The 22,882-nt window shown below is 39.4% G+C and overlaps 1 protein-coding gene and 1 long non-coding RNA gene across 2 annotated transcripts; one reads left to right on the top strand and one right to left on the bottom strand.

The window, feature by feature from the left end:
* Positions 1 to 8,196: 8,196 nt before the first annotated feature.
* On the bottom strand, positions 8,197 to 10,393 carry LOC149918999 (uncharacterized). The gene is made up of 3 exons (XR_016464711.1): positions 9,658 to 10,393; positions 9,183 to 9,336; positions 8,197 to 8,705 (listed from the first exon to the last, which is right to left on the bottom strand). It is a non-coding gene; the product is annotated as an uncharacterized LOC149918999 (long non-coding RNA).
* Positions 10,394 to 17,529: 7,136 nt separating this feature from the next.
* SF3B5 (splicing factor 3b subunit 5) lies at positions 17,530 to 18,072 on the top strand. The gene has a single exon (XM_031612441.2). It carries the CDS (start codon positions 17,584 to 17,586, stop codon positions 17,842 to 17,844), a length of 261 nt encoding a protein of 86 aa, XP_031468301.1. The 5' UTR covers positions 17,530 to 17,583; the 3' UTR covers positions 17,845 to 18,072.
* Positions 18,073 to 22,882: the final 4,810 nt, after the last annotated feature.

Here is a 22,882-nt window from a genome sequence, read left to right as displayed (position 1 = left end):
TTCATTTCTTATGAACGTTATTATTATGAGCACTTATTATGCTCATTTCTGTAATTTTTGAAATAATGAAAGTGATTAGACAAAGTGATTTACCCATAAATGAGATTGAGAGTTTTCAGCCCTGTCAATTTATTCTTCTCCAAGTCCTGAGAAGCATTATTTGCAAAGCTACAAAAGTAACAAAGTTGTTTTTTTTCCACAATACACCATTTCTCATTATATGAGAGACATTCTGTGAAGGTTTTGTGAAAAGAAGTACTCTGTTCACATAGCTAAAGGCAGAATTGACAACTGTGGTGATACCCATCATTTTTTAAATAGGGGTTGGGCAACACAGCAGACGGTATCTCTGGGGACAAGTAACCTTGCTTCCTGCTATGGAGTTAATGTTGTTGATTAATAATTGATACTCGTGAAATTTTTTTAGGAGAAAATAGAGCACTTTGCTGCTAGTTCAGTTCTGCATGACAGAACCCATTCTCAGACACCTAAAATTTATGTTTGCTTTTCTGAATGAGCCAAAGAAGCCTCTTTTAAGCTAGAATTGGGTCTGATGTAACTCTGCACATGCTGGATTAATTGAATTACTGCTTCATGGTCCTGAACAGATAACTTGATATTAATGTCAACCTTTCTCTTTTCAACCTCATGGATTATTAAGCAGTCCCAAAATCAAATGAGTTAAGAGTTTCCAAGATGAGTGCAGGAAGACTGAGACTGATGCTAGGAAATCCTCTCATTATATGCTTTCACTGGGGAGTCTCCAGCTGCAACACTCCCACCTCAAGCACTTCTCCACTGAGCCTTTCACAGTCCTTGCAGCCTCTGACAAAAGCAGGGGACTTCACAGAACAGCTTCTTCACTAAACATTATTGATGCAGTGAGATCCTGCTCACTTGCATGAGGAGTGGACTGCTGACAAGAATTCAGAAGTCAAGGCTCTCCCCATCTAGCTAAATCCAGCTTAATTTTTTTGCTGAAGATCACGGAGTTGTTTGGATTTGCAAGGGATAGCAAAGAGCAGCATTGAGCTCTGCAGCTCTTTTCCTTTTAGCTCTTCTTTTCTCACCTTGACTGGAAATGAAGAAGGATGTTAGAAAAGGAAGGGCTGCTGAAAGCTGTGCAGACAGAGGTGCGCTCAGAGGCAGAGGACGCCCCATGTTTCTCTTGGTCTGTTTCTCTTGGTCCTTTAGGAAAGGAGTTAACATTCTTCAGTTATGCCAGCAAGGCATATGGAGTGAGCCCTCAGCTTAAGGCCCCTGAATTCCTTCTGAACCACAGCTTGGCTCTCATGCCTGGATCTGTAGGCTCATTAGGGATACACAAGTGCTTAAGGTGCTCTAAAGTTAAGATTATATTAAATGCCAGATTGGATGGAAGGGAAACAGGCCTCTCTTGTGTTGACTCTGGAGGTGATGATATCTTAATTACTGAGCTATTAATTGATAAATGAGCATACTTAAAGTATTTTCTCGTGATGGATGTGAAAGAAAAATGGTTAACTGAAACCAATAGAGCAAAACTGATTTCCGTGAGCTGAAAGCTTGGTTTGTTACCAAGTAAACCATTGGCTGTCTATGTTGCTGTCATGGCTTTTGAATGCAAGGGTATAGTCCTACATACTCTGCATGGCAAGGATCCTATCACAGCCATTGGCCTAACAAAAAGTGTTTCCTAACCTTCCTTCTGTGTTCCATAAAGACATGTTCTGACACCTGTTATCAGAGGGGAGTGAGGTATCTTCTTTACGCTTACACACCCTTCGATTAACAGCAGGTTCAGCAACAGAGGGAGAACTTTGTTACCTGGCAGAGCAGAGGTGAGGAATCTTTGTGACATGACTGACTGAAAAGCCTGGACGGGAAGCACGTAGTAGGAGCTCGGATTTGGGTGTAAGGCCAGTAACAGTAAATGGTTCTAGGGCAGGTTCCCATTGCCAAAACGTACTTCTTCATTTTCCTCTCAACAGTGTTCTCTGATCAGAAAATGGGCAGGTTGTAAATTAGGAGTGAAGGGAGAAGTACCTGGGGGACAAGGGGAGCCAGGTGCTGAGAGCCTGGTAAGAGTGTGGCAGAGGCTAAACAGACATTCACAAAGAGAGCCATCAGAAAATGAGAACATATCCTGTTTGTGTGGAGCATCCTTTTCAAATAATTAGTTAGTCACAGAAAACAGGCTGTTTTCTTATAACCACAAAGTTTCAATGCATAAAAACATCTCTGTGCTAGAACAGCCTGGTTTTACATTGCCTGGATCACGTAACCCATGCTGCCAGTGCTTTTCAACAAGCAAGATACCCATATTCTTCCAGAAAGAGATGGCACGGTGTGCTTCTTCACCATGCAGGCTCTGAAAGTATGCTGCACAAATGGCTTTGTGGCTAGATCTAAATGCTCTGCCAAGATTGGCATGATCTTGTGACAGATCTAAGATGAAAAGATGCTTTTTAGTGAGCTGAAGGCAAAGGAAGAATCACTTGGAATCCCCTCTGGCTTAGAATATGCAGCCCAAGGGCAATACATTTCAGAGCACAAGTTGCTATCTAGAGGTCTAACCCAGTGGAGAGTCTATAGACAAGTTATATGTGACACAGCAATAGCATGACAGATTTCCATGGAATGAAACAAAGTCATTTTTACAGTTATACTTTACAGGGGAGTGTTTTAGCTGGGAAAAGTTAAAAATTAATGACATGTGTCAAGGTAGAGAGGTATTTGTCAGATAATCTGCAAAACCTATCTGAGGAAAGTGAAGGCATATATTTTATCTTTCAAACCTGTCTGTAGATGTTGCAAGTATTTCAGGTTTCCAGGATGCCGTTATTATCAGCCTTCAAGTCTTACGGTTAAGAAATGCAAAGACAGTAGATACTGGGCACCAAACAGCTTATACAAATGCCAGTGGAGCCCATAGATTTGCTTACTCCAGTCAAGGAGTATTTCTGTTTATAGATGCAGCATCTATACATGAAGGTGGGTATGGCAGAAAGGCATCTTAATGACAGCGTTTATTTGTTTGTTTTTGTGAACGACTGTTTTTTGATAGATGTATCTACCTTGGCTGTAGCTTAGAGAAAGAGGAAACCTGACCAAATCTGCTGGGGTTTGTGTGGCTGCCAGCTCCTGCTGGCCTCTCACCAGCCACTCAGAACTCAGAAAGCACTGCAAATATGAGAGGCTCTGCAGCAGCCAAAGCATATGGTTATAGATTCCTAGAAAACAACTATTAGTTTCCTATTAATTGACTGTGCACATCTGCATCAGGATAGATTGGCATTGTTATATACATCCTTTAACTCCCAGATCTTTGAAAGCATTGGACACTGGCCTTTTTGTTGGCTCAGTTCACAGCTGAGTGAGTAAACATGTGGAGAAGTCCCAACAGATGAATCAAAACCAGAGCACAGATCTTCTACTCTAATATGTCTTTCTAGAGAATTATATGGTCTGGAAAGCATGTTATATACTTAAATATGTATCTTACAAGTAGCATCTTTGCATAGGTTATGTGCTGCCACAGCAGAAGAGGACGGTGCTGTGCATACATATTCCATTCTTATCCCTTCCTTGTTCTTTCACCTTCAGTGAGCAACCTATCCTGGCTGTGGGACTTTTTTTAAGCTAGGTAAATATCTGGTAGGAATAATTCAGGTATCATAGAATCATTTTAGTTGGAAGGGACCCTTAAAGACCATCTAGTCCAACTCCCCTGCAATGAACAGGGACACCTACAGCTTGATCACGTTGCTCAGAGCCCTGTCCAGCCTGACTGTGGATGTCTCTAGGAACGGGGCGTCCACCACTTCTCTGGGCAACTTGTTCCAGTGCTTCACTAAACTTGTCATAAAAATAACTTTTCCTTATATAAAGAGCTGACTTTAAGTGGAGTTGGTTAGTGGATTGTATGAATTCTTGAATTTTATTTTCTAAACCTTATTAAAATGTGTTAAGATGTACTTAAATATTTATAAAAATACAAAATATTAAAATACATTAAAACATAGGACTAAAGCCTCAGATAGGTTAAATCAGTTCTCCAGAATTTAAATCAAAGGTTGAAAGTGCATATATCATTTTAAGCCAATAAACAGTTACAATAACACTGTACGGTTTTGAGAAATTACATAAAATCTGTTATTTGCATTAGATTTCAAAATATAGTAACTTCATACAGTCCAGGAAGCTGTATTTTTCATCCCAAGAAGTGAGTTCATAAATCTTTTTACTGAAATAAAATTATTTCTGAGAAGAGATATCATCTAATACATATTTGTATAATGCCTAATAAAATAAACTCTCCTCCTTGGCCGAGGACACAATTCCCCTAGCAGAAGAAGTACACTGAAAAGGAATATACACAGAAAATGATACTGCAATTATACTGCATAACCATTGGTTTTATGGAAAGGTGACAGATAATAATGGCAGTGCAAGAAGTGTACTGATAAGAAGGATGTTAAATAGGTTTTCCATCTCACAGAATAAATCTTTTACAACACAGTAAATTAAAGAAAGCAAGAGAAGATCCCCCATAAACAATAACTGACAATACTGTTCACGTTTATTATTAACTGTACATTATCTACAATTGCTGTAATAGTAATTTGGTGCAGACCTAAAATGAAATATAACTTAACAAAAGCATTCAGTATCAGATAAACACAATTAATCTCCTGAAATATCCAACAGCAAATTTATTTAAAGTTCACCAATAGTCAGTACTCGGTGTACACGCAGAGAAACAAATCTATACTTCATTTCCATTCCAAATAACACACCAAATACCTGCATATCAAATTTTATGTGCGCGGTATGTAAAGATGACAGGAGATAGACACATCAATTTGTGATGACAAATGTTTTTTTTATATGACAAGAAAATTTTCCAAGCGATATTTGAAATCTTGCCATATCTGCAGGTATACTGACAGTTAAATTAATTACATGGAAGACAATCCTTCTTTACAGAGGCTTTTTCTCCCCTTTCATTTCTCCAGGCAGCCAGGCCTCCTACCCAATTGGTGCTGTGCAGCCCCCTCCTTTAAATCCTCTAGCAGCAGATACGGAGAGATGCACAGACAAGACAAATTCCCTACATTTCCATCTCCAGATTGCTAGGAATATACAGTTCTCTTAAGGTCATTTCCTTACCTACACGGCTCTGCTTTAGTAATGGTCTTTTTGCTGTCTTACATTTTGCTTTTTCTTAGGAAAGAGCAAGTAGATAAATAACCTTCCCTACTGCTATGGAGCTACATGACCCAGAAAGTCTGCTGCAGGTTTAGGAAGAGTTCTTGCTCTCTCACTCCTTCTCTCATGAGACAGTCAACATTCTGGGGACTACCAGTATAAAGGGGATCTCAATGAGCTTAAATCCAACAAAGAGTCACAGAGTTTGTAACTTACAGCCTAGTATAGACACATTTAATAACTTACAGCCAGGCTTCAAAACTAGTGCCTGCTACTGCGTGAATGTTGGCTGGGGCAGGCTATTGAGCAGCAAGGCCAACTGGTCCTCAGTCAGCATTTTCACTGCAACACATACACATTCCATGTTGATCTCAGTTACCAATCTACCAAGCTTATTCTCCTGAGATTTGTTGTTCTGATCATACACATCTACAGTTTAACAGCTCATAACTTTCTTTGAAAGCAACTCTGTCTTCATCCAGGTGTCTGAGTGGAGCAAGCTATCCTCCCTCTGTCTATCACGGCAAGACATAAAATGGTGGTCTGGATGCATATGTTGCAAAATGGCTGAGGTGCATCCATGAGTTGAGCTGTCCATGTCTTGGTCAAAGAATATTAACAGGCAGCTTAAAAGTTTAACAAGTGTTTGCCATACAATACAAATCATAAAGACAGATTGAACAGGTGCAAACAAGCACTCTCCAATTTATCTGACACACAGAGTAATATGCCCATCAGCCTTCAAACCTGTACTACGTGGGAATTTTCAGATCTTTAGTCTCTGAAGATGAAAGGAAATAGACATGCCAGTTCTTGAATGCAACACTTTCACTTGCAAGGTGATTGCTAAATAGTCTTAGAAGCCTTGCCATATATGTGACATTGGTGACAAATTAAGTTGATGGACTAAACTAGATTTTCAATTAATGTGATAACAAATATCATATTGCATTTTTTAACCATGTTCCACTTCAGGCTCTCTAAAGTAATTTGCAAGCAATTACTTTAAAAATACTTTCTATGTATATGGTTACCCATATATTATAGATGGGAAAGAAATCACAGAAAGTGTCAGAATGCCTGCAGGAGTACAGAAAGCCTTAATCTAACTGGAAGTTGCATCCAAATTCCCCCAAGTGCTAGACTTCTCCTTTCACAAAAAGATTACGTCTTTTCACATCTCTGCCTTTTTTCTTGTAGAAGTATTCTTCTCATCAGGCTTATGCCTCCATACAGTCATCTTTCTACTCCTCTCTCAAATAATTTCTTAGATAAGAATACTGTTGGCATAGAAAATACTTGTGTTACTTAAGAAGCCTGTGCCAGTAAAAATTAATTGCCTAATCCCTCCTTCAATGAAGTCAATGGAAGTTTGACCATCAAAGGGGACAGAGTCAGGCCCAATGTAAATAAATACAGAAAGTTTCGCATGTAGAATAGGCTGTTGCATGCACTTATACTGGTATAAAGGAGAATAAAAACACAGCAGTTGTGTCAGGTGAATGAAGAGACTGTGCATTTCCTCTAGTCAAAGCCCTTAAGACAAGAACCAGAAAGCAAACAGAAATTAATTATTCAAATGCTCTGGCAGCTGGCTTTGGCAGTTCCAACATATATTTTTGATGAAATGCCTTCCAGATCCTAGAGACAAGCCCAAACTGTTGCCTGGAATTCGCGTACTTGCACATGGCACATCATGACCAGACTGTGACTGTCCCAGCTTTCTGGGGGCTGATCCAGGGTGCCCCAAACTTTGAGAAGGTTTTGAAAAGGCTCACACCCAGAGATGGGGTAGCAATCCATGGCCCTTACTTCCACCCATCTATCATAGATGTTTTATACCTGAGTGCCTTCATTCCTTAGAAAAGAGCTGCTATCAAAGGCCTTTCTAAGCCTCAAGTTTGTTACTTTCACAAGCTGTTACCAACTTTCAGGAGACAACTAAGAAATGGGTTGAACAAGACGACTTTTGTCTTGAGACAGTTCCTCTGCAAAGAGCCTGCACATGCAAGGTGTTGTTTGTCTGGAGCACATTGGCAGAAGCACTTTGAAAGCATAGTCAGAGGCACCGCACTCCTTGGCCCACCCAACAGAGTTTTGTTTCGATTTGAGTAAGACAGCGACAATTATCAGATTTGTTATAAAGGTGATAGAACTCAGTGGCATTAAACCCAGGACTCTTCATGCAAATCAATGTGTGGATTTCAGAGAAGCTCAGCTTGCAGTGTGAGCAGGGTGAGAAATGTGTCAGCATGCGTGTGGGCTCAGCAGACTCCACTCAAGAACGAGGGTGGAAACAGAAACTTAACTGACAATGAAATTTTCCAAAGGGCTGACTTACCCCAAACGAACTGCCACAGTCGGAAATGTGTCTCACCTAAATGCAATGTACTGAGTCAGGGGAAGATGTGCCAGGAGCAGTGGGCTGCAGCACGGTGCTGAGCACTTGCGGGCCTGCAAGAGTCCTGCCCTGCTGCCATGGCACGCCTGGCGTCACTGGGCTTATGTCAGCTTCTAGCCTGTTCATTGCTCTAGTTTTGTTTTCCTTTCCTTGCACAGCTATCAAGAATTAGTGCTTGTAGGACACAGTAAAGATCCTGGATGAAGACTATTACACTTCCTAATACGTTTTATAAAGGAAACAGTGACATCTGTAAAGTAGATGACTGTCCTTAATGCTATTTTTTCTCTATATGTATTGTTCACTTTCTCTTAAGGCACAGTTACATGTTTCTGTTTCTTTGGTTGACAGAGCATTGGACAAACAATCTCTCAATCCAGAGTGCTTTCTGATTCTTCTCAAGCATCAGGTCTGAGCTGAAAGGCCAACTTTTTCTCCTTCCTCAAAGCAGTAGAAATGAATACATTTATCTGCAAAAAAATGTTTGGCTTCTGATTTCTATGCCACTGTTTCTGAATATTACGAATGCGCAGAAGATTCATCTTCTTTTCTAAACCTAATGTACCACTGAAAGCAGTTTATTATTAAGCTCTTTAAATAGGGTGGTAATTGTTTCTGTAAAAAGTTGCAAAGTACAAATGCTGTTTTTCTGTTTTGTTTTTTGTTTTTTTTTTTCCCCTTTTAGCTCTACTTGAGGATAGTGAGGAAACTATTGTTGATTGGTTTTAGACGTAAGGGAAAACACAGATTTATTTCCCTGGGGTTGAGTAATAAGTGCGCAGCTGGATGCCAGGGATTATAGAATAGAAATTGAGCAGAAGAATGTTTCTGAAGGAGAAATTCCATGGGTGCCACTGAAATTATTCAAACTGTAATTACCTGTCTTTGCTATTCCAGAATACAGGTGCATGTGCATGTGGGAATGAGTGTGGTATCAAATTGCAAATTGAGTCACTCAACAAACTTGTTTCACCCTTCCAATTATGCAGGCAAGTTTGTGACTCAGCATCTCCATGGCTCTTCTCCACTGAGGAGACCAATCCATCCTGCAGCAGTCAGTCAAAGCAGCCCTTCCCACTGTGATAAATTTAGCCTTTATTCTGCATTTCCTTACCTATGGGAGATAGAATAAATACATTTTAAAGTAGAATAATGTTCAGCTCATCTTCACACAAGAAACTAACTACATGAGGGAACAAAAAGCTGTCATGGGACTACACTGAGTGGTGCTCACAGTCCTGTAGTAAAAGAGATCAGATTTTCTTTCCCATAGCATTTTCTGTTGCTACTGGTGCATGCTCATCCCTTATTCATAAAAATTAACTGGAAACTTGTTGTAACTGCTATTGTAGTCTAGAATGAATTATTTCATTATCTTTACCTTTTTTTTTTTTTTTTTTTTTCCCCGAGGGTTGGAAATAATTTCCTATGTTTTATTGCCACATGGATTGAGTTATCATGCCAGTTAAAGGCAGTCACAAACACATACACACATTGGCATGGGAATTGTTTCTCCATCCTCATCTTTGAGGGAGGACTTTTTTATTGGCACATCTAAGTTAACAAGCTTTCCTTATCTATGTATCCTTACCTCTCACATTTGATCCTTTTGAGGTGCAGGTATGAATGATGTTGCCAATCGTCTTCACACTTGAAATATCTGATCCTAGTGTAGAGAAAGTTAGGCTTTATTTGGAGATGAAAGGAAAGAACAAAGTGGGTAGATTGCACTTCCTCCTCTCTACCTGTAAGGAATATATTTACCATTACTCTTGTTCAAAAAAAGGTATCTTTACACTCATGCCCACAGGCAAACTTCACCAGCAGCTACATTAGTTGTTATAATAATCCCATAACAAGGCTGTGAATGAGGTCCCAATGGGTGAATTACAGTGCAAGCACTGTGAGAATGTCTAACCCAAGAGGAGTTCATAGTCAAGCTACATGAGGCTGAAGGAGACAGGGAAAAGGGATCAGAGATTTATGATTGCAAACATTATAATTTCACACAAGAGGCTTTTCCAAGACATCATAAATGAGTTTCAATACACAGGTGGATGGAGTACCTACAGTGTGGGAGTGTCAAAATGCTGTTCCTCATGACTGCTGTATCAGCAGTCCTCTGTATGACTGATGCACGTCCTGTTGAGTCCCAGATCATACCCCCAGTGCTGACAGCTTTCACAATGACTGCCACTTTTCTTAGAGCCTCTGTCCCTGCAGCCACTTGAACACATGAAAAGTATGGCTTTAATTCTCTGAAAATAAGTACTTTCAAACATCATGTAAATAAACACTTTCTAACACTTACAGAGAAAGGCAAATACAAACTAAGTGAATCTGGAATCTAAACATGCAACAAAACAACAACAAAACAAAGCAAGCAAGCAAACAAACAAACAAAAAAAACCCCACAAACAAACATCAACATAATCCCCAACAGTTTTAAAAGCTCACTTAAAAGCTTCCAGGTTCAGGTAATTTCTGAGGGCCTGGGTTTGACAGTACTTTGCTCAGCAGTTGTTTGGATTTCGTCCAGTTCAAGGTTTCTCAGTCTGCATGATGCTTAGTTGTGGAGAATGACTACATCTAAAACAGATAAAATCTTTCTACTGCACTCCTTGCATATGTTTGCTTTCCAAAATCAACAATTCTCTCTCATGCTCTTAAATCACATGCCAAAATGTATGGGTGTGATGGCTATCATCATACATTATGAATCTTGCCCAATCTTGATTATAACTCTTTTTCTTTCAGTGGCTTATTTCTTGCCAAGTCTTAACAATCTGAATTTACTTTTTTTATATTCTCAGGATCTGGTGCATTCCAAACTGTTCAGCTTCTGATAAACAAGATATTCCCAGGAAATAAACCTGCGAGCAGGAAGACATTTATCTTATGAACATGTGCGTTCTTTCATGGTGAAAAATTCTGTTCTATATGCCTTAAATTTAATTAAAAGCAATATTTTGATAAAGCTGAAAGTGAGATGTATTACATTGTATTATTAGTGACAGCTGAAGCTATTCTTTTGTACTAAATGCAAGAGGTTCATGCCTATTTCTTCTTTCATGTGAGGAAGTTGAGAAACAAGTGGTTAGCTGACAGTTACTGGCTTGCCTCTTCCTAGAGATACAAGGAAGGAACAGTTAAATTCTTTCTTCTGTAATAGCATTGATTTCCCAAACAGTCACTACTGCTTCCCCTTCCCCCTCTCCTTTGCTATCTGCTGCGTGAGCAACCCACAGACTGGCATCTCTTAGCACGAACTACTACAATATCCTCTGCCAGCATCAGACAGATTAGTGGATGACTCCATGATGCCACTGTCTCCATGCTTCTCTTGCTGTTATTTTTCACCCTTAGTGACTCTTAGCTGTGTATTAGCAGATGAGCTTTGCCCTTGCACACATGCTGGAGTTCTGTCGAGACAAGGTTTATGACACTGATGTTCTCCATGCTTACTGCAGCATGGTGAAATGTGTGCATGTGTGCAGGGTGGAGCTGGAATAGGAAAAAAAAACCTAGTTACAGACAGCAGAGAACACTTTTAAGTACTGTTCTGAAGAAATCCGTGTATTGAAAACATGATACTTACATAGTAAATAAAAAAATAAGAGCTGCACTAATCAGTGTCAAGAGTCAAACTTAGAAAAGGAAAATCACCTGTGTCCTTAATTCTACCCTGCACACTGGAAGAAGATAGTAATATGATATACAGAGCTACTCAATGGTCAAATCAATTTCTTCTAATTTAAGCTCATACGAATTTCTGGTATCTTCTCTAAGGCTTATTTAAAGATTTGTCTTTCATCACTTGTACTCTTGCATACCTTATTGAACACAATTATTAATTGCATGAGTGGTGACAATTTATGTGGAATGAATGAAGCAAAGACAGGAAAATTTGGTCTGAGTACAGCTGTATCTTGGATAATCTTGCAGTCTTTTCTAGTTTTGTTGTGTTTACTATTATCAATTCATTTTATTTCAAAATGCATGGAAAGAACAATCCTTCCCCACTACAAAAATGCATATGGACAGAAGCAATTCCAATTCACCCGACACACTACAAGCTCTATATTCAGCTTGAAGGGGGCTTATATTAATGGAGGAATTTTTATCTTCTTAAGTAATGGCTTTGGAAAACAAATCTTCCCTCTAAAATAGCAAATGATCACTGACTGTCCCAGAACCCGGATGTGCTCCCGGTAGCGGTGCTCCACATTTCTCAGCTTGTAGTATTTCAGAGTCCCATCTGTAAACACTGTGCTAGTGACCCCTACTGTGACTCTACTTTTAAGGTGCTCCTACACCAAACTAGGAAATGGCTTTTAACTTCTAAATTCAGCTAACTGTAGAGCAGATCTAAGGCACGTAGCTGTTACTCAGATGTATGCAGAAGGAGTACAGTGATATGCTAACATTCACAAGCAAGCAATGCAGCACTGAAGCTGCTAGACAGACCCTCTGCATTTTGTAAGCTGCTCCCAGGCAAAGGACCCTGAAGGAAGGTCACAGATCTGCTCAGTTTGATAGCAAAGGGTCTCATACAACATCACGTCACGTTATCAAGACTTTTAGGTTGCATCATCAATGTGCTCTAGAACATATTAGTTCAGAAATGCTTCAAGGAGTTTTGCATAAGGATATAATGCAACGAAAACAAAACAAAAATGAAAGTTCTGAAACTGACACTAAAATAAGTTTAGGATTTTCATTTCTACATTTAATTTCCAATAAGTTGCAAACCACTCAGTGAAAAAGCCTCCTGTCCCAACTCTGGACACAACTTACCAAAGACTGAGCATGGTACTGCCCAGTACTAAATTCTACTTCTGAGCCTCAGGACAAGATGATTTTTCAGCAGTGACTTTTGTATCTGACAAAAGAAAGAAATGTTGCAGACTGATTTAAAATACAATTTTCTTCTCCAGAACACTGACGCACAGTTTGAAGTGTATGCTTGAATGGCAGGATACACAGTATTGCTTCTTTTCCTATTGCTTATTTCCTGTTCTTCTTCTTGGCTAGGAATCAGCAGCACAAGTCTAAAAGCAGCTTTCAGATATTTGGGTATATCCACACTGTAAATTTATGCTTTCAAAACAATAGCAAGACACATTTTCTAGTGTTTGGTCTAGAGGTGAATGTTTAAAATTCAACAGTGCTTCCAGTGACTGCATTTCCCCCATCTGAGGATCACTCCCAAAGCCTGCAAGTGGTCACAGCATTAAGGCATTATTCTTGCACTGGAGCAGAACCACAGTTATGACAGTGAGGGGAATAAATTAGAGGAGCTTACGCAAGACAGTGTGAAGAAAGATACATGCTTATGAAAAAGGTTTTTCACGGGACCTCTGAGAAAAAACAGTGAAAAGATCTTCCACCTGATTCAGGGCCAAACGAAGCATTTCCTGAGGCTGTTTATGTTTGTAGGCTATGACAACACTTGACAAACTGCATACACTACAGAAAAGTGTATTTTCTGTAAGCTGCTTTTTTCTTTCATGGTGTATGTGATGACACAGGAAATCTGAGAAAAAAAGCACACACAAAGAGAATATGCAACCTATGATAGATAATATCTGCAGCCTAAAATTGCTAATTTGCAATGTGACCTCTGCAAATAAGGATTTAAGAATCCTGCTATAGTAGAAGCAATATATTTCAGAAGAGATGTCATTTCCCACATAATTACATTAATTTATTGTCCTTACTTAATTTCTAGCACAAGAAATCTTCATTCTTTCTAGGCTACCATAACTTCAAACAACTTTTTTCTCTGAAATTTTATTTGCAGGGTAAATTGATACAGCGAAGAATAGAGGAATTTCTCAAAAAAAAAAAAGTTATTACATCCTTTCCTTCATTTCAGCGCCTGTGTGGGCATTTGTTGCATTAATCTTTTAAAGTAATCCCTTCCCCTTTTTGGAGGGGCAAAAGTCTTTACTCTTTCATCCAAAGAGTCTGAAGGAAATGAGAAAACCCGGTTATACCTTGAAGGTGACAGTCACTACCACCCTCTGTTGGTGCATCTGCCTCATCTACTCTATTCCTTTTGAATAGAGCGGAAACTCACAGCTCCCGTGCAATGAGTGCTGAGTTGCTGCAGGTACAGCTCTGACACCCAGCGGCCACTTCACTCACCACCTGCTCCTGGATTCCAGACCGTTCCAAACTTGGCTTCAATTGTTACAGCTTTTATCGCCAAAAAGATAATTTCTGCTTTAAAACCAATGCCTTTCAGTGATTTCCATAGGTAAGCTTCTTAGAACTTTCAAATATTTATTAACACTACTACAGGGGAACAGACAATTGCAAAATATTTTTATTTTGATAATTATATTTAATAGTGTTCAGTATGAAAACTGTCAAACTTCCTTGAATGCTGAATTATTCAGAAATGCCACAAGCACATTAGAACTCAGAAATAATTCTCACTTTATAACTCCACATCTGTGCATGCATATACACCTCTTCTTGGGTGAACGCTGAATTTGGAGAATTGCTTATAAATACTAGTTACTTGCCTGTTGACTAATAATTTTACTATTTTTTTCTTCCTGGTTCTGGTTAGCTTCTCTTGTATTCACAGAGTTGTTTTTTATCAAAGCCAATACAGTGACATTTCTGTGCCCATATTTTCCCAGAGTTCTGGATGTTTGAATTCAGTGTCTTATTCTGTCCCACTTTCAAGCTTGCTGACAAATTCAGGTTTAAACTTCCGTTCCAGAATATTATTATTTTTTTTTAAACTAGAATTCTAATGTTTATTTTGTTTAATGCAATTACTGATTCTATGAACTCCTGCAAGAGATGGATAAGCTCCTGGGCATCTTTCTATTCCAAAAATGGATTCTTTTAATTAGTACATCTCCTAGCTTAGAGTTCTCAAGGTGACAATTTGAAAGCAACACAGAGGTCAGCCCTATATGCTATTGTGTTGTCTCCGAACATCTATCAAATGGTAGTGTCCTTCATACAGTCCCAATCTTTATAAAGATACAATTTTAAAAAGAAATGAAAGCTTTCCCACATTTTAAGTAGATTTTTCCATTTCCTTTTGTATATTAGCACATAGTACATCCCTTCACCACAAAACGGTTAGCTCTCAAGCACCTCAATGATGTTTATTCTAGTAAAATAAACCTTTTTGGCTTTTCCTTTACGAAGGTCATCTCTATTCACCCTACTCTCAGCAACTACATATGCAGTCTCTGAGATGTTCACCATGTTAAACTGCACCTGTTGTAGGATTAAGGCTGGAAGGCTGAGCCTGTAGTGAGAAAGAAGACATTATGGATAGTAATAGGACAAGGGGGAATGGTTTTAAACTAAGACAGGGGAGGTTTAAATTAGATATTAGGAGGAAGTTTTTTACACAGAGGGTGGAACAGGAACAACCAAGGAGGTTGTGGATACCCCATCCTTGGAGGCATTCAAGGCCAGGCTGGATGTGGCTCTGGGCAGCCTGGTCTGGTGGTTGGTGACCCTGCACATAGCAGGGGGGTTGAAACTAGATGATCATTGTGATCCTTTTCAACTCAGGCCATTCTATGATTCTATTATTCTATGATTCTGAGCTATAAACCAGAGTCATGTACAAACAATTCCGAGAAGAAACAAGAGGCCACTAATACTAGAAAGCTTGGAGTAGATTTCTGAAAGATAGTTTCCTTAGATTACCTCTCTAAAGTCTTGCTGAATACCTAAATTGCTCAGTCTCCCTCTCATAGTCAGCATTTCAAGTGCTTAATGTGACATTTTTACATTTGTTTAACATTTTTTCTTCTTCAGGAAAATAAAACCAACTTGCACTCTCTCTCATCTGACACAGAATGTACCTCACTTCTTTGTTACATCGGTGAGTTTCCTTCCTGATAGTTTCTGGCCCAGATTTTAAAATATGTAAGTCACAGACAGCTTTTTCAAAGTTCCAGAAGTGGGATACCTCTGCCTTTTTCTGCAGGAGTGGTGTTTTACTTTTTTTTTTTTCCCCCCTTGGTCTCTCTGGAAGCAACTACAGAATGCAATTGCGGTATCCAGCTGTGTAAAACTGCTTCCTGCTAAGTAAGACTTGATAATGACTCTACAGATCCTCATAAAAACAAAGCAAAACAAAAATTATAATCCTTATTTAGTTCATTGCAATAAAACAGTTTAGGATATTGCTTTATTGCTTTGACACTGCTTTCCATGGCCTTGGCTTCATAAGATGATCATTTGTAAAGAAGAGGCCTTTCATCTGGATTAGATTTCTGTGGATTTCTTTGGACTACACAGCATTTAGAGGAAAGCAAGAAATAGCTTCAAGTGTCCTATCAGAAAATTTCTGGTTACGTGTCTTTCCTATTTTAAAGCAAGTAATTAAAATCAGTGCTCCCATATGAAAGCATGTATTGTTCCACACCTTTTATATTTAACATGAATTTTTAAATAGCTTTCTTGAAGAGAGCTAGAAAGACTACTTATTTGATGAATAATAGAATTTATTCCAGTCTCAACTTTGACCAAGTTAGATAGGTGATACAAATTATAATTTATGATTTTTTTATCTGCTCATGAGTTTAATATCCACATGAAATATTACGTGCCATCAACAAAAAGAAAAAAAAATCTTTTCCAATGGTAACATTTGATTTTGGCTTAAATGTATCTCTTGTGCCTGTTTAGCTGCAAAGTCTGCCTGGGGAAAAGCAATAGCTCTGCTTATCATAAAGGAAACAGGATGGGACCTATAGTACCTTAACACAGCTTACTGTAGCTACATTGCCCTTACCAAAATATTTTTTTTGGGGGGGACCCTCAAATTCAGTGCACTATTTTAGCATTTCTCAATAAGGAGCTCCTGCAATGAAGTTAGCACAGAAGTGCAATGCCGCCCTTTAAACAAAGAGCTAATGACAGTGTTAGCACCTCGTGGCTATTTTTGTTAGAGCTTTCTTCCTCCAGAGTCAGACTTCCTGTGTCACTTGTTTAAAAGCAAAATAAAACATAATCTGTACAGAGACAATGCCAGGAGCAGGGAAACATGAGCTTTAGGAGACGCTCCATTAATTTTGCTTTCTGGCATTTCCTGATAAATGGAGATGTTCTGTTTTTGTTCCCAAAGCCCCATTATAAAGTTACAGGATCATTAAGGTTGGAAAAGACAACTAAGATCAAGTCCAGCCATCAGCCCATCCCTACTGCATCACTATGTCCCTCAGTGCCACATCCACACGGTTCTTGAACACTTCCATGGACGGTGACCCCACCACCTCACTGGGCAGCCTCTGCCACCGCCTCACCACTCTTTTGGAGATTTTTTTCCTAATATCTACATAACTTACATGGATACTGAGATAATATCTACGTGGCTTGTGGCCAGATGTGCTAGCAAATGCTCACATGATTCTCAGATGGGTGAATTCAGCAGCATTTATAAGCTTGAGCTGTGCTTTTCCTTTAGGAATTAACTTGAGGCTTTGGTGCTGGCTTCAGGGAGATTCAGCCTTGTTTCTGGCTCGGGAATACCAAGTCCTCAAGCACACCTTTCAGAATAACGAGTAGTACAGACGTTGGCCTGCAGTCATACCCTCGCCTGGCTCACTACTAGATTGCTCAGTCAAAGTAAAGAATAAGAAGTTATTTCATTTCAAATTGTATTAATACTTATTAATCTCAGGGAGACCAATAGCAGACACCGAGGATCCCCCTAACGGGACACTTGTTTAGTCTGTCGCGTTGCTCCGCAGCCGAGGCGCTGGCGGGGCTCTGTATCCCTCCCCGCCCGCCGAAGCAGCCGGCACAAGACACTCGGCTCCCTCCCACCGCCGCCCGAGACTACGCCTCCCGGCACGCCTTTACAGGTGCGCATGCGCGCTACGCCACACCCATCCGATATGGTCGGCGAAATCCCTTCCGTTCCCGGTTTAGGGGAGCGGAAGTGGCGCGCGCCGGCCGGTGACGTCACTTCCGCCCGCCATTTGACTTGACGGGGCGGCACCATGACGGACCGCTACACCATCCACAGCCAGCTGGAGCACCTCCAGTCCAAGTACATCGGGACGGGCCACGCCGACACCACCAAGTGGGAGTGGCTGGTGAACCAGCACCGCGACTCGTACTGCTCCTACATGGGCCACTTCGACTTGCTCAACTACTTCGCCATCGCCGAGAATGAGAGCAAGGCGCGCGTCCGCTTCAACCTCATGGAGAAGATGCTGCAGCCCTGCGGGCCGCCCGCCGATAAGCCCGACGAGTCCTAACCTTGCGACCTGCCCGCCGGCACCGGCTTTGTTGTGACTCCGCACGCCGAGGGGAGATGGAGGGAGTCGCCCCGTCCTCGTGTCCCGCGTCCTGTGTTCGGCGAAGGGTGTTGGAAGGAGAAGGAAGCTCTGTAAAACGCCCGCTCTTGGACACTGGTTTCTCTTAGTTGCACAGCTGTTTGCCCTTTGTTTTTTTAATGGGAAATAAAATCTACTGGGCATTTCTAACGTGTTGTGTGGTAATCTGCCGATAAGAGCGCTTGGTTCTAAAGGGAATACTGATGTATTCAGTTTTTCAGTGCAGCTGTCCAGATGCTTAACAGATAGCATGATAGCACCTTGCCAGCCCTGCTGACTGGTGCTCACTTGCCAGCATTGTTTGTTGGGAGGGAGAGGAAAAAGCCTGTTGGCACTGAAAAGTTTGGTTTGTTGTTAGCATTTCTTGAACTGAGTTATCTGTGACTAAATACAGGCCAATTGCTTAAGGGCCCTGAAATTCCAGAGTGACTTTTTTTCATGGTCTGTTTTATACCTTGTCTTCCCTTTCCCTGTTTGTTGCATTTTCCACATATTTATTGTGTCTATTCCAGCTTAGTTTCTTTTTTACTTATGTTTGTAGCCATCCAGTGATTAAAAATGTTTCCACGATTCACTGCACAAGTGAGTATGAATGTGGGGGTTAGGCACTGTAAATAAAAGTGATGTGGAGGCAAAGGAAAAACTAAACCATTTGCCAAATGACTTCTCAACATTTCTTCCTGTAAGAGAGAGAAAAAAAAAAAAGAGTTTATTAGTACTTTGAAGTAAAATGCTTACAAACCCCCATGAAGTGACTTTCACTTTAGTTATATTCAGACTGCAAACAAGATGGATGTTAGGTTTGTCACCTAAAATGGGCTTTCTCTTATTGTAGTAAAAATAAATTTTGATTTGTAATAGAAGACATCAAAGTAAAACATGGCTAAGATTGTATGCAAATTTACCAATGGCATTTTTGAAGTTGGTGGTCTCGAAACTTCTGAGTAATAAATGTCTCATATTCTTTACTGAGCCTTATAAACTAAGCTGTTCAAAATGCTGCAGTAAGAACAGGAGCGTTCGCTCCTGAGGTCGTGTTCAAGTCATAGTATCCACCTGAAGAACTCAGAAGCTCAGAAATAGCTTTTTGTTGCTGTTATACATACTGTAGTGAGGGCAAAGATGAAACGATCTTGAATAAATGTAACCTGTCAGATCTGTGGGGAAGTACTGCAGTTTTCAAGAAATTAATGTGTAGGCGTAATTTTCAGAAAATGCTTATTGTGCACTTTTCACTGCAATTCATCTCTAAAATTGGTGTTTTCTGAAGGGTTGTGTTGTACTTCAAAATTGGTGTAGCAGAACAGCTTGAAATAGATGTGCAAGCTGGTACAAGTAATTTAAAGAGAATCAGTTCCTTACCAACTAAGAAACATGGCTGGAAGATTTTCCTTGAATGAGATCAGATGATACTTCAAAATAGACATGAAATGCAGTTTTGCAGAAATCAAGCAAAACTCATATTTAAATAAAGCAAGTGTTCTCGTTGCTGTTCTAAGGCAGAGCTTAGGAATTTGTCTTTTCCATATATGAATAGTCAGTATGCTCGGTGGAAGAGGATAGAATGGGGAAATTCTGTTTTTCTTACTATACATACATCATACTAATTCTTACATTCTTACTCTTATACTCTCTTTGGGGGCTGCAAGGAGAACAAACAGGCCAGGAGCTTGAGCCTCAGTACAGTGACTAAGGATTGAGTGAGAGTATGGAGGCTTCTTTAATGGATTGGAAAACGGATTTGCAATTTTTTGCTAGAAGAAACACATGGATGGAAAACCATAAGCTATGCAACTTAACCCTGCAAAAAATTAGAATGAAATACATTTTCAAGGCAATTTTCTTTCAGACTAAACTGCTAACAGTTAGCTCTGTTCACAGGTATTCAGTACTCACAGAATATTTAAAAATGTGAGCAACAAGGGTAGGGCACATGGGTGGAGCTGAACACCTCCCTCCCACAGGCCATCTCTTCATGATATAAGCCATGCTGCTTTCAGGGAGAAGTCTGAGTTACATGGTGAATTAACCTGCTTGCTGGTTCTGCTGCATACGTGCATACATTGAGATCTCAGTTAAGCACGTGTGTCTTTTTGTGCAGTTGGGAAAAGGTTTTTGAGAGGCTATACTAAGTTCTGATTATGAAATATTACAAACACTTAGGAACTGCAGAAACCTGAAGGGAAGTTAGTATTCCTAAGTATTCCAGTCAAACTTGGATACAACTGGGAGAAACTGAAGAGTATGTTTCTAACCTTTAGCACTTCCTAAGTCTCAAAGTATTTTCAAAACCATTCAGTGAAGACAGTGAACTCTCTCATTTTGTTACTGTAAAGCTGTAAAGAACGGAGTTAATTGTCAAGCCCATTGGGATGCACTTGTTCTTTACCTCAATCCCAATTTAAAGATGAAGGATACCATTTATCTATTAAATGGCTTAATGTTTTGCATTGTGTTCTTCTATCCAAGCAGTATGCCTTTAATTTGGCTTTCCACTGTGATCTCCATCTAATTTTCTTAAATTTATGTAGCTTAATATTAGATAAAGTGAAGTGTGAGAAATATAATTTGTTTCTAGTGCAGATGTGCATTGTGTTTGGCATGAAGGAATTTCACCTGTTCCTGTTCTGCCAACTATCCCGTCTTTGTAGGTTCTCTGTGGAGTAGAATGTATGTGTACTATTCTATTGTTATTTTTTAATTAAAAATTCTAATAGATGTTACACATGATATATAATAACTATTTAGCTAAGAATATAATACCAAAATGACTTAGGTAAGATTTCTGTATAAAGTGAGAGCTCTGAGGATGGCAGGTGTAAGTGAGGAGAAAGCCCACAGTGCTTTAATTATGGATTATTCAAGAGAAGGAGAATCAAGCTTGACTCTCACAGAAGAAAGATGCAAAGCTTTGAGCTGAGAGGGTTCATTTTACTTATAAGCGGATATACTCAATACAGAGAACATTACAATAGAAGTGCATTACTACCTTCATTTTAAATTCTGTTTCTTACTGTTCTCTTGGTAATGTGTCTGCCTTATATACCAGGTAGAAATGTGAGGATTACTGAGTTATTCTGGAAACTATGAAATCTTAACAGTTTACTCAATTTCTGTATTCCTGATTTCCAATAAAAATGATTTTTCTTTTTATGACACCAGAGGGCAGCAAATGACAGTGCTGTTCAAATGAGGGCACGCTATTATTTGAAATAAATAGAATTGTGCATTATCTCTCAAAGTTCCTCTGAAAGAAATAGATGGGTACTTTAAAAAATTGCTAAAACTTACCAGCAAGCAGAAATACTGAGCTTTTTCCTATGGGACAGTTCTAAGGTTCAGAACATATATTATACCTTTTATTCTGAATAGGTAAGTAGAGCAATATGGAAAGCCCAGTACAGTACTACAGCTCTATCATTTTGAGTACTCTTTATTGGAATGACAGCAGTGCCTTAGTTAACACTTGCACGGTGAAACAATTGCACTAGTGAGTTATTTCCCATACACAATCCAACTGAGGTCACTTCTTTCACTTTAGTTATATTCAGCATAAAACTCAGATTTGTTTTTTAGGATCATTTAAATAAATATTCATAGGTGATAACGGTTTGTAAACATCACACAAAGTCAGGAGGTGGTGTCTAAACAGGCTTAAAGCCTGACTGCATATGATGTTGACATAGCTGAATCACGTGAGCTGCTGTCAACAGGCTGAGACTAACCAACTGGAAGCAAAAACAATTGAAAGTCACTTTTGCTAAAGGAAGAAAACATAACGTTTTATATTCTGAGCCAGAAGTTTTTACAGCCTGTGTGGAAAGTTTGGGGTAACAGCCTGCAGACTGCTGTGCAATTCGATGCATATATTGCAAAGCTCACATATGTAAGGCCTGGAAAACCAGAGCACTGCTATTAAACAGTGGTTGCAGTGCTCACACATGCCATGGGCAGGCCTCAGGAGGCACAGGCAGTCAAGCCTTCCAGCGTCTGGTGCTTAAGTAAAATCCAGGTATTGTTCTTGTAATATCAATTTAAAAAAACAGTGTTTTCTTTTTTCTTTTTTCTTTTTTCTTTTTTCTTTTTTCTTTTTCTTTTTTCTTTTTTCTTTTCTTTTTTTTTTTCCAAAAGGGAAAGTTACCCTAATATTTTCACTCTAACAATTTTCCCAGCATGTATCAGCAACTAGGGTTGATCCCTACAGTTTTAGTATGCATAACATTTATTGTGCTTGCTGTTTGACTTACAAATTAATGAAGTGCTATATAAAGGAGGTGGAAGTGCTATTGTTAAATGTAGTTTTTCAAGAGCAATGATCTCCCAATGTCAGGTTCAATACCTAGATAAAATTAGTTGCATTTTAAGCATCTTTTTTTTCCAATCTTACCTTTTCCAGAGATAGCATGCGTCCAGTCTTTAAATATCCCTCATGAAGTTACCATTCAGACAAAACTTCCTGGAGGAACTTTTCGAGAGAAATATTTTGATGCTGTAATAAGGGATATGGATTGGTGGGAAGTTATTGGAAGTTGGTGGACAGTTGGACTAGATGATCTTGGAGGTCTTCTCCAACCTTAGCAATTCTTGCTGAAGTTATTCTGAGAGCTAACTCAGATATGAGGGTATGAGCAGATTACAGATCTCAAGCTGCAGTTTTCTGAAGTGTCTTGTTTCTGTAGTATTTGCATCTGCCAAGACAATGTTGCAAGTAAAACATTCAGGCTGTAGCTCTCTGAACTAGATTTTGAAGAATGACTAGAACATGAAATAATCAAACAAGAAGAAAAAGATCAAGGACATAGCATCTGGTCCATTTTGCCTCTTAATTTTGCAAGAAATCTTCACATTAGTCAGTGTTTGAGAATAGGCTCTTATTCAATCTCTATACAGTAGTTAGAGCTGTAATAAGTAGAGGGAAACATGTTTCTTTAATATTTTGTCCTTCTGTTAACTCTGTAAA

The sequence above is a fragment of the Phasianus colchicus genome, chromosome 2, assembly GCF_987193195.1.
Source record: "Phasianus colchicus chromosome 2, bPhaCol1.hap1.1, whole genome shotgun sequence".
NCBI lineage: Eukaryota > Metazoa > Chordata > Aves > Galliformes > Phasianidae > Phasianus > Phasianus colchicus.
Note: the sequence above shows the minus strand (reverse complement) of the source record. Positions and strands in the feature narration are given on the sequence as shown.